We start from the raw sequence: 11,863 nt of genomic DNA on the forward strand, positions 1-11,863 counted from the left end.
CCGTGAGCAGCCGTCCAATGGCCAGCAAGCGACTGCCTCACCTGGGAAGAGCACAATGATAATACCAACATGGGCCAGTGAAGTGATGTCCTCCACAACTAGACTGAAGAACAAAAGGATAGCAACTTGTCTGTTCCCCTTCCTTGATTCCCCAACACTGTTCCCTCCACCAATTCCCCAATAAAATCTTTAAAAAAAATTTAAAAAGGGGGGGACATCCGGTTAGCTCAGTTGGTTAGAGTGCAGTGCTAACAACACCAAGGTTGCTGGTTCGATCCCTACGCTGCGCCCTCCACAACTACATTGAAAACAACTACTTGACTTGGAACTGATGGGTCCTGGAAAAACACACTGTTCCCCAATAAAAATAAAATAAAATAAAAAATAAAAAGAAAGAAAAAAGAAAAAGACAATACCATAAAAAGAAAAAGCAAACAGATAACAACTGAATCATAGAGGCCTGCTCCCTCTCACAATTCCTCATTTACCAGGAGAACTCTGGTAGCCACCAAAGGAAAATCCTTCTTTCATGGTGCTGCCTAGTCATAGTAGAGCAACTCTGTGAGGGACTAAGTGATTCAGAAAAGAAATCGTGGGCAAATGCATCAATGAAATTAGCTGGGTGTGGTAACAGTTGATTATATTAATGTTGCTTGGTCAAAAAATTCCCAAACCAAACTCAAATCACTCTACCTAGGGGTAGCACACTGTGACTAGGAAGGCCCAGCAGACAGGCTACACAGGAACAAATTCTGTAATTCCTCATTCTAGTACTTAATGACCCTACTCAGTCCAACCTTAGCTCTTCCACACAACTTTCCACAAGGATTCACCTGATGTGTGGAGAGGATGTTCACTCTGACAGCATATGCACTCCCATCTCCCAACTCTGGGATGGCAAAACCACACAAAAACAGATATAGGGATCAAAAAAAGGGGAAGATGATACTCTGAGGCACAGGTATTTTAAGAAGTTATGGAGTGAATAAATAATCTGAAAAAGAATAATATAAACACCATACAAATTTGAGGGTTATTTTTAAACTTTACACTCACTAAAATAAAGTAGGAGTAGACTTAGGACTCCTGAACAACTGTTTTTAGCATGACTTATCTTCATTTGATTATGCCTAAGTAGCCCCATGTATTTTCCTCAGACTTCATCCTTTTAAGAGGTAAACTCAAAGCTGTAATTCAAATTCCAAAGCACCAGGCATCTGTGGATCTGTAGGAATGAGTGAAATCAATCACCTTTTCATAGGCATACTGCTCCTGAAGCATCATGGGTAGCCGCTCCAGAAATGCTCTCATGCAGGGAGCCATGTTTAATCCCAGAACACCTTGCTGTTTCAGTGCTGTCCTACAGGTTGCTAAGACATGATTGGCAGCAGCCCATTCTGGGGTACAATTCACGACCAAAACATCCTGATGGAAAATAAATCATGCCACATTATTTGTTTAAATAAAAGATAAAAGAGAGAAAATTCTATCACCATTCATATCTGAGAAATTCCTTCCAGTAATTGCACTAAACATGTTTGCTTTTTGGACATTTTATGCTGTACTTTTAATGCCTATGAACTTAAAACATCCGAAATTTTGCCTAAGTAAAATTAAGTGAATAAGAACCATAAAATCTGTGAACTACCTTGGATTAGCTGATTCTTCTAAAAGAGACAACAGGAATTATTTGCTATTACATAGGACTTGGAGGACAAAGTATCTAGTATATTTTTATAAGTCTGACATGACCACAGGGATATACTAAAGGAAGTAGTATTCTGTCTGCTGAAGGACATATATGCAAAAGCAGCAGCTTTATTCTAACTTGGCTCTATGGTTTATCCTACACAGGCCACTATTACCGCCTAGGGCCTGATTCTATATTTTACTTCTAGTAGAACTTCTAGTGCAGGTTTACAGCTCTATTTTAGTATCATTTAGCCACAAAGAATGTAAACCAGAGCAGCACTTTGGCTCTATTCATTAGGGGTATAAAAGGCAATATTAAAAGGGATAATGTCATAGAATTACTTCATAGCAGGCGGGGCTAGTATTTTTTTTTTAATAGAATATTAAATTTGGAAACCAAAATATTTTGTGTATACTTGAGTTAAATGTCTTTGGGATGATCTTTCTTTTCAGGGAAAGTCTTTTGAGACAGTTTGGTGCTATCTCAAAAATAATGGCAGAAAGTCAAAATCCACTTTATAACTTACAATGGAGATGAAGTCATTCAATAACTAAGCATTTCCTGAAGTCTAGGGTATAAAAGAAAGAGTGGTAGATTATAAATCAGAAGACCTGGGTTCTAGTTTTCCTTCTGCCACTAAACAGTTGCATTATCTTGGGCAAGAAATAATCCCTCTGAATAGCTGTTTTCTCCTCTGTAAAGTGGGATGTTTGGACAATGATTTCTAAGATACTTTCTTTATAGGCTAATATCCCATGATTTGATATAACTAAAATTACCTTTGATCTATTGGAACAAGCAGCAACCCCAACATCCGGAATCCACACTGTGGTGTGAATAGCTCCAGAGCCTATCACAACAGTTTGTAAGACAGAGCCATCCTAAAATGAGATGTATTTATAATACGCATTACTTAACCTTAGCTATTATTTACATTTTAAATTTATACTTTACATTCATAAAAACATATTCTAAAATCTACGCTTCAGCTAAATTTGATGATGTCCAATGACATACCTACTACCCAATTTTCTAGAGCCTAGATGACTTTAAAAGTACTTTTCACCAATAAGAAAAATTAATAGGAGGAGGATTCTGAAAGGAGTTTCTCCAGTATTCAAGATATTACTACACAAAATATTCCTAGGATTGGTTAGGTTAATTTTTATCATATGTAAGTAAGTCAATGAAAAACATTTCTTAAGATAAAAATAATGTCTAGGGCTGGCTAAGTGGCTCAGTTGGTTAAGAGCTTGCTCAAGAGTGCGAGTTCTGAGAAACAGCCGTTTGAGGCCCAGCCCAAGTTGAGCTGCCACTGAGCTGCCAACAGGCGGCAGGATGACTCAGATGGTGGGAGCAGGTGCTCCTAACAACAAGGTTGCCTGTTTCAGATGGTGGGCTATGCCCACCCACAGCTAAAGACTGAACTCGGCACCCTGAGCTGAGCTGCCGCCCAGGTGGCTCAGGGGATAGAGCGCGCGCTCTTAACAACAAGGCTGCTGGTTCGACTCCTGCATGGGATAGTGGCTACGCCCACCCGCAACTAATTGAATACAGCACCTTGAGCTGAGCAGTGCGACTAGACTTGGAGCTGAGCTTGCAGCACCCTCCACAACTAAGACTGAAGGACAACAAATTGGCTGTTCCCCTCCCCCAATTCCCCAAAATCTTAAACAAACAAACAAACAAACAAAAATCTATACTCTTACCCTTAAAGACCAAATGTTCATGAGCCCACCTAGTCCACCAGACACCAGGGCCAACCCATCAGAACTAAAGGCAACGGTTCGGACAGGGGTGATGTGTCCCCGCAGCTGATAAACACACTTGGCTCCTGCTGGTTTCCTATATCCATCCTGCAATTCATTTTTGTTTTTAACATATATTGAAATTAAAACAATTTATAGATTCAAGATTAATAATTCATTCTTGGAAATTTTATATTTCAGTATAACATTGGGGAAGAGGGAAGGACAACTCAGAAGGATTAGCCTGAGAAAATAAAATATTAACCTGGTTCTCCTTTGCTAAAAGTGAGTTTCATCTTTTTTGAAACACCTCTAAACTTATTTCCTACTCTTCAAACGGGCAGAAATTACTATATTCCTAAGTTCTGGGCTTGCCGAGTGCTCAAGAGTGTGAGCTCTGAGCAACAGGGTTGCCGGTTGGATTCCCAGCCCGAGCTGAACTGCCAACAGGTGGCAGGATGGCTCAGCAAAAAACCCCAAAAAACAAAAAACAACAATTCTAAGTTCCAATTATCCCTCAGAGATAGGTAAACTGTAACTTCTACTTCTTAATGAGTGTTTTAATTTTACAAATTTAACTTTATGTAATTTTCATTTTTAGCCTCTAACATTTGTGAATTGTACATGCTGGCTCGACACAAACAGGTCCCTTTATTTGCGACAGATGGTTCTGTCACGTGATATCTAATTCTGTGTTTGCTCTGCAGGTTTCAGAAGTGAGATAGGTAAGGCCTGTCCAAATTCTCTCTAGCATAAAGAGCAAACTAGATTTATCTTTAGTGCTTCTACCTCCACCTCTGTGATATGTTCCTCCCATTAATGAGTTTCCTACCCATTCCTTCTCACCTCTTTCCCCTGCCTGTAAGCTCCCTCTTCCTTCTAGTTATGACAGAGTATAATACCAGTTACATACATTTACCCAAAGATCACATAAAGTGTATTTCTTCCTGGGATATTTGTGTCATGAACAAAAGAAAGAGCAACAGAGGCTGCAAACTGGTAGCTCAGGGATGCAATTGGATTGGCTACCCAGTGCTATAAAGAATCTTAAATCAGGTACCAATGTTTAGCATTAGGAGGTTTTACTTAAAACTGGATTTTCGGCTTCTATTAAAAGAAATTAGACAATTTAGTAACAATAGGCTTTCATCTCTTGAGGGTGATGATCAGCTTTGTGCCCATTACATGAAGCATGTGCACTTCTGGGGACTTTTTTTTCCCCCTTTTTTTCTTTTTTTTAACCCTCTCCACACCTTTCAACTCCCAGCTTCAGGAATTTATGTTACCTGCCCAGATGGTTGGCCCTGTAAGCATCTATCTGAATTTGTACCCTCTGTTTAAGGTAAAGGAGTTGTTCTTCATAGGTGGAATTCTGGTATCAGTAGGAGATATTTTGGATAGATGTGCTTCTGTGGTGTTCCTATTTCACTGTACCAAAGACTTAACTTTGAACTTGTCTATTTGTAGTGTCGGTTATACCCATTACTATAAATGATCACCACTCAGTATTTATTACCCCACCTTAACAAGCAATTATGATGTCTCTGACTTATAAAAAATTAAGCTAATTCAGAGAGTACACAAAGCATGACAATTATTCACGTTTCCCTAATGGATCTTACCCTTTGGGATACAGTAGTATCTTAGTAATCAAGGGAGGATTACTTTCATAACATACTATTTATGGTTTCAGATACGGTCTTCAAGATCACCAGAATATTTACCTGGCAATTGGATTCCTGGTCCCACCATCCTTCTGAACTAGCTACACTCGTTTGTGTAGTATCTTGTGGAATACGCCAAACACATACTAAGCCACTCTGACAGCCACTTAAAATAATCACATAAAACCAAAACATGTCAATAAGCAGAAGTAAAAATACTTTCAAATAACAATCAATTAAGACTTGATATAACTACCACTAAAATAAAAGATATTATTTTAAAATTTTATTTTTAGTAGGTATGCTACAATCTAAGAAATACAACTAGGACTGATATTCTAACAACATCACACCCAGATAAGATTATATACGAAGATTCACATTGGAAAATTGCTCTTTATGTCTCTAAGGTGATTTTATGGTATTACACATTTTAAGACTAGTAACTGGCAATAAACTGTTTAAGACTATTGAGAAAACACATTTTATGCAAGTAACAGTCTATACTAATATAAAAATTAAGACACACACACACACAAATTTACAACATACGTAGCTATTAGTAAATGCAGCTTGGGTCCTTTCCCTGGGAGGCTACACCAAGCGATGCCATTTACAATAGATGGATGGCAAAGTGAGTGTAGACAGCGCCAGCATCCTGAAATCAGCCCCCAGAGTTTCACATTGTCTTCTTTGGCACATGTCATAAGAATATGACCTGTTGGGTCCCACTTCATACTAACAAGAGTATCCTTAAAACGGTAGGGGGAGAAAAAAAAATCATAGTAATGCTTCCTTCACAAATACTTTAAACTCAATACTTACAACCTATACTTCTATTACTCAATTATTTGGAAATCAACATTTTATGCAAATCAGATGCTGTTAGTTCAGTCCTCATCACTATACCAACTCACCCATTAATATAGTCAGCATTATATATATTTGCTGCAGTCAAATCTCATATGTTAGTGGAATAATTATGAAATCCTGATTCAGAAGAAATATTTACCTATCATTAGCATTTTAAGAGTCATTTTTATTTATATTAAAATATGAGAAAAAAAAAGAAACTTAAAAAAAATGCACCCTTCATACCAAAATAGCAAATACTAATGAAAATCTGGGGCACGTTTTGTGTTTATATAGTAATCATTGTGTTCTTCTGACTTTTTTTTTTTTTTAAATACTCCTTCACAACTTCCAACTCCTGGCTTCATGCATTAATGTCACTTGCCCACCTGGCCCTATAAACATCTGAACTGGCAATCTCTGTTTCAGGTAAAAGAATCATTCTCCATAAATGGAATTTCTTGCATTAGTGGGAGTTACTTTGTCAGGGGATGTTTCTATTTCACTGCTTTGGTTTTATTTCTTTTTTGGCTTAATGGTTTTCTTACATAGACTTTTCCATGTATATACATGGTCCACAGACTTTGTATAATGACAGAATATTAAATTATAAGTGACTGATGTAAAAAAATTTTTTAAAGAAACTAGTATCAAGGAACAATACAGTAAAAAACAAGAAGAAGTAACCATCTGGTAAAGATGCTTTACCTTATGTGCATCGATTAGAACAATGCCTCCTTTTTCAAGTGGATCCTTTGTTCCCAATAACAATTTTCCATCAAAATATCCCACTGCAAATGGTCTGTCTTCACTGAACCAAGCAATGCAAGTTACAGACACTAACATAAGAACAAAATAAAAATTTTAAAAAGAAAAAAAAAAAAGAGAGAAATTTGTCATTGTCTAACTTAAAAAACAGAGGCTTTGCAACAAATACGTGCTACTGAACCATTGCAAGTCAATTCTCAAACATCTCTGTATTGAATTTAGACAAAATGTAGACATACAGCAGGGATTTCACGTAACCCATTTTAAAAGTGTTATTTATAAGTGACGCGGACTACCTCATTTTTAATCTTTTATTCTTTACAGGTAGTTATTGAAAAGGAAAGACAAAATTTGAATTCCCCCGCTGACTTCAAGTTATTATTTTCTTTCCTTTTGGACCAGAATCTACCATGAAACTAAGAAGTGAAATGATCCGGGTCATAGAAAGAAAATTACCTGTCCCTTCTTTTGCTAATATTCCCTACTCAGTATGTTTCCATATTCTATCAAACATATTCTACTCTAACAATCTATATTCATATTTGCTTCTTTAAGTATGTATAACACTAGATAGCTACAAAAGAAGTAAAAAAATAGTCTTTACCTGTGGGAGTAGAATGGAGACATGGGAACTGAGTAGATGGCAGAAAAACTTTTCACTTATACCTTTTTAAACTTAAAAAATTTTAAACCGTATGGCTGTATTATATCTTTTTTTTTTTTTTTAAACCCAAACTGTTCTATTCTGCTAACACAGTACCATTTAAGCTGGGGTTATGAACTCTGAAATACCCCATTCTCCTAAAACAACTAACAAAAACTATCTAGTAATACACCTACGCATCCAAAGGGAATAAAGTGAGAAAATAAATGAAAGTAGACTTCCTACCATCTCTTGTCAGACTACGAACTCCCCTCCTCCTCTTTCTCCCGTTTCCTCATTTCATTCGTTAACAATTTCATCTCTACCAATGATTATTATCTTTTTTCTTTTGGACATTCCTAACTTTCAAGGGAGACTTGGAACCTGGTATAAGTGTTTAGACACTAACACAAAGGATGAATGACTAATACATTACTATTATATCTCTTTTGGCAGAGACCTGTGGTAAAGCTTGGGAGAGAAATATCTTTCAACTTAGTAACGAATTAAAATGAAACACCAAGTGGATAAATTAGAAGACAGAGTCAAAAGTAATATTTACTCAGCATTTTTAAAAGCAAGTGCCAAAAAAACTAAGTCTATTTGATTTGGGGGAACACTTTTTTAACTAGCTGTAAGTCAAGTCATTTACCATCGTTTCGATAGCAATGCTCCAATTCTCGACGGTACATGGTAGACACATCAACAACTTCGATCAGTCCTAGAGATCCATCCATCCGTCCCACCAACAACAATTCCGGGGACTCTCCTGACCAGGCTGTAGCTGGACCCTCTTCTGGCCAAGCCAGGGAAGATACCCAATGAGGCTGAATATCTATTAATGCTTTTCCTCCTAAAGGTAGAGAAAATGTTAACAAGTTGTTGCTTAATTCTTTTTTTTTTTTAAAGATTTTTATTGGGGAATTGGGGGAATGGGAACAGACAAGTTGCTGTCCTTTTGTTCTTCAGTCTAGTTGTGGAGGACCGTTGCTTCACTGGCCCAAGTTGGCACCATAATTGCGCTCTTCCTGGGCGAGACAGAACAGTTGCTGGCTTTTGGACGGCCGCTCACCGCAGCTGCTGGTCGCTCACGCTGGCTGCTGGCTACACACGGTAGCCCATGGCAACCTACTGCAGCAGGGGCTGCAGCCTATGCCGTCATAGGCGACTCACGGCAGCCCAGCTCCAGGTTGAGCTGTTGTTCAGCATCTTAGCTGTAGAGGGCAGCGTCACTGGCCCTCATATGTGGGATCCAAACCGGGGCCCTCTGGCATCCCAAGCCAGCTCTTAACCATCACACCACTCGGCTGGCCCTGTTGCTTAATTCTTAAAAACAATAACAGCAAGAACAAAAATAATTACTGCTTAATTCTAATATATACTCAAAGCAGTCCCCAATTTCATAATAGCCTGCTAATGAATATGACTGCAAGACAGGATCCTTCATTTATATACTACATCGATTATCAAATTAATAGACTCCTCTGTAAATTTTAATGAGACAAAAATGGTAGCTTTATAGAAGAGTAAAAGAAAATACTCTGTGTATAAACGGCAAACACTTAACCCTCCGTCGGGCACAAATGATCTCACAGATTCATTGCACACAAATTTTCAAATATCTAACAGTTAACTTAAGTATCATGACTCATCACTTCCATATCGTCTCCCTGTACCGTAAGTATCGCCAGTCGTGTTTGTGACTTAGTACAGTAAAGACTTATTTCATAGTGGCATCTTTATGTGCAATGAATGTGTGAGATCAGTTGCGCCCAACGTGTTAAGTCTTTTCCTAATCATTACTGAAAACCAAATTAACATAAGAAATGTACCTACAGTTAAGGCTAGCTATTCCTTCAAATATGCGAAATAGAACAGTCATTCCTTAAATATGCAAAAACAAACAAAAATACTAATAAGTCCAAGATTACAATAATAATTTTCACTTTCCAGAAAGGTATTATTAAAAACTGACAAATCTGTACCTGTGAAACTGACAAAATTAATAGAAATATTTAAAGTGATTCAAAAGAATACATAGCCGATGGGCTGGCCGAGTGGTGCGCTGGTTAAGAGTTGGCTTGGGACGCCGGCTCTGAGCAGCAGGGCCCCGGTTCGGATCTCTCATGAGGGCCAGTGACACTGCCCTCTACAGCTAAGATGGTGAACAACAGCTCAACCTGGAGCTGGGCTGCCATGAGTTGCCGGCAACGGCATAGGCTGTAGCCCCTGCTGCAGTGAGTTGCCATGGGCTACCGTGAGCTGCCAAGAGCAGCCATGAGTGGCAGTCCAGAGATAGGCGACCCATCTGCCTCGCCTGGGAAGAGCGCAATGATGATATCAACATGGGCCAGTGAAGCAACGTCCTCCACAACTAGACTGAATAACAAAAGGACAGCAACTTGTCTGTTTCCCTTCCCCCAAGTCCCCAGCGCTATTCCCCTCCCTCAATTCCCCAATAAAATCTAAAAAAAAAAAAAATAAAAAAAAATACATAACCGAAAATTCAGTAATGCTACTGAATTCAAATCCTACTCTGGAAACTCAGTGGTGCATAAAAAGAATTTTTAGTTTCTAATTACCAGGTTAATTGAAACTCCTAGAAAGGAAAATCAGGAAATGAGCATGTCCTCTTTAATTTAAACATATTATGCATAGATTTTCACAGTTGATGAATAGATTATGAGTTTCAAGGTAAAGGGAAGCCACTGTCAAAAAGCTAAGAGAAAGGCTTAAAAAGTACCTTCAGTAGTTTACTATTACTCTTACCATTAACTTGCCAGATATTCACCATCTTTTCCAAAGCCCCAGCTAGATATTTGCCACTGACACTCCAGGAAACAGGTGAGAAACTTGGATCACTGGGTGACACCAGGCTTTCCTCAGTATCATCTTCCCTAGAATATAATACATATCGATGGAATTCTAATCCTCATCATCCAAACACAGACTGAACCCCAATTCTTTTTTTTTTAAAGTTTACTGGGGTGACAATAGTTTGTAAAGTTACATAGGTTTCAGGTGTACAGCTCTGTAATACATCATCTATATATCACATTGTATAAACCCCAATTCTTAAAGTAAGGGTTTCATGTAGACCTCGGTACATAATAGCAGATTCTTACATTTCAAAAGCTTGGCTAGCAGTATTTGATCATCACATATTAGCTACTGTGTCATAATGTAAAAAATATAGAATTATAAATGAGTGATGCTTATTCACCATTTAATATAGTCCATAATTTGTCAATAAAGACATTTTGATTCTGTATGGGTTGTACATGTGGTTATTATTCAGAACACATTGTTTCTTGTTTGTCTAATTTCTAGGTAAGTCCTCAGAAAAGAAATACCTACAGCTGTCTATAGGAGATGCTACATTCTGCTACAGAAGAAACATCATTACTCTAATTCCTAAATAATCCTTGAAGAATGATGAAAAATTAGCCTACTGTTTTATAGAATTGAACATTTATTTGCTAGAACATTTATCTTGATTTAATTCTGAATAAGTCCAAACATTGATAGTTAAAATTTTTATTTGCTGAATTACTATCCTGGAAATTTAAAAACACACATTGGAGATATGGTAAGACTATTCTAAAAGAAAAACTAAACCATTTTAGTAACAATTTGATTACACTAACACAACCAAGATGAAGCATGTTTAGAGTTCTCTTATTTTAAATGTTATACAAGAGAGGATGACATCAGCACTCACAGTCTGAACATGCAGGTCTGTTGCAGTGAATACTGTTTCTTGGTAACATTCCACACCCGGATGGTGCCATCATTGCCACTTGTAGCCAAGAGTCCTTTTTTATTACACCAAACACAAGTCATTACCTAGAAAAGTTGAAAAAGTCCAGCAATGCTTAAGCAAGTTTTGCTTCAAATGATTCTGTCATTTGAAAAAGCTCTATCAAATTAAAAAAAAAATCTACCATGAAATTGTAAAAAGAAAAAAGCATCTATGTTATAATGCAATATGCATGGCTTCATTTTTTTCTAATTAACTTATAAATATACACCCATTTGAAGTATACTTTAAAGTACTAAGCCCAAACTCATTTGGGTTATCTGAGACTGTTGGAATCTTCAGTAAATAAGTTTATTTAATTCAAAAACATGTTTATTTAATTCAATAAAGCATAAGTACTTCAACATATTTATGATGAATAACACATACTAATAAGTGATTTTAAAATTAGTTAAATAATGGAAGCCGGTCTTCATTTCCTAAACAGCCCTTGTCACTGCTCATGGGCCCAGAGGGTGAAATTAAAACAGTAAGGACAATTTCTTTTCCTCTTGTATGCATAAACCTTCATTTTTTGGTGAGGCTATCGCTTTGGTTTTCTTCTCACCGCCCCCATCTGATTTTCCCATTTGTATACTATAATGTCAACCCAACATACAGAGAAAGGAGAGTTGGTAACTACCAGATAAATATTGATAATTGTGTGTGTGTGTGTGTGTGTGTGAGAGAGAGAGA

The 11,863-nt window shown here is 37.4% G+C and overlaps 1 protein-coding gene across 1 annotated transcript in view; it reads right to left on the minus strand.

Annotated features, from left to right (window-relative positions):
- The window catches only part of HERC1 (HECT and RLD domain containing E3 ubiquitin protein ligase family member 1), a 205,579-nt gene that overhangs the window by 24,715 nt on the left and 169,001 nt on the right, over positions 1-11,863 (minus strand). The window contains exons 52-60 of the mRNA XM_019650781.1: positions 11,090-11,214; positions 10,138-10,265; positions 8,021-8,221; positions 6,666-6,796; positions 5,658-5,857; positions 5,166-5,271; positions 3,403-3,549; positions 2,473-2,574; positions 1,252-1,425 (exon numbers count right to left, since the gene is read on the minus strand). Of these exons, the coding sequence (XP_019506326.1) occupies positions 1,252-1,425; positions 2,473-2,574; positions 3,403-3,549; positions 5,166-5,271; positions 5,658-5,857; positions 6,666-6,796; positions 8,021-8,221; positions 10,138-10,265; positions 11,090-11,214 (1,314 nt within the window). The remainder of the gene's footprint in view (positions 1-1,251; positions 1,426-2,472; positions 2,575-3,402; positions 3,550-5,165; positions 5,272-5,657; positions 5,858-6,665; positions 6,797-8,020; positions 8,222-10,137; positions 10,266-11,089; positions 11,215-11,863) is intronic.

Source organism: Hipposideros armiger, unplaced genomic scaffold, assembly GCF_001890085.2.
Source record: "Hipposideros armiger isolate ML-2016 unplaced genomic scaffold, ASM189008v1 scaffold_147, whole genome shotgun sequence".
NCBI classification, from domain to species: Eukaryota; Metazoa; Chordata; class Mammalia; order Chiroptera; family Hipposideridae; genus Hipposideros; species Hipposideros armiger.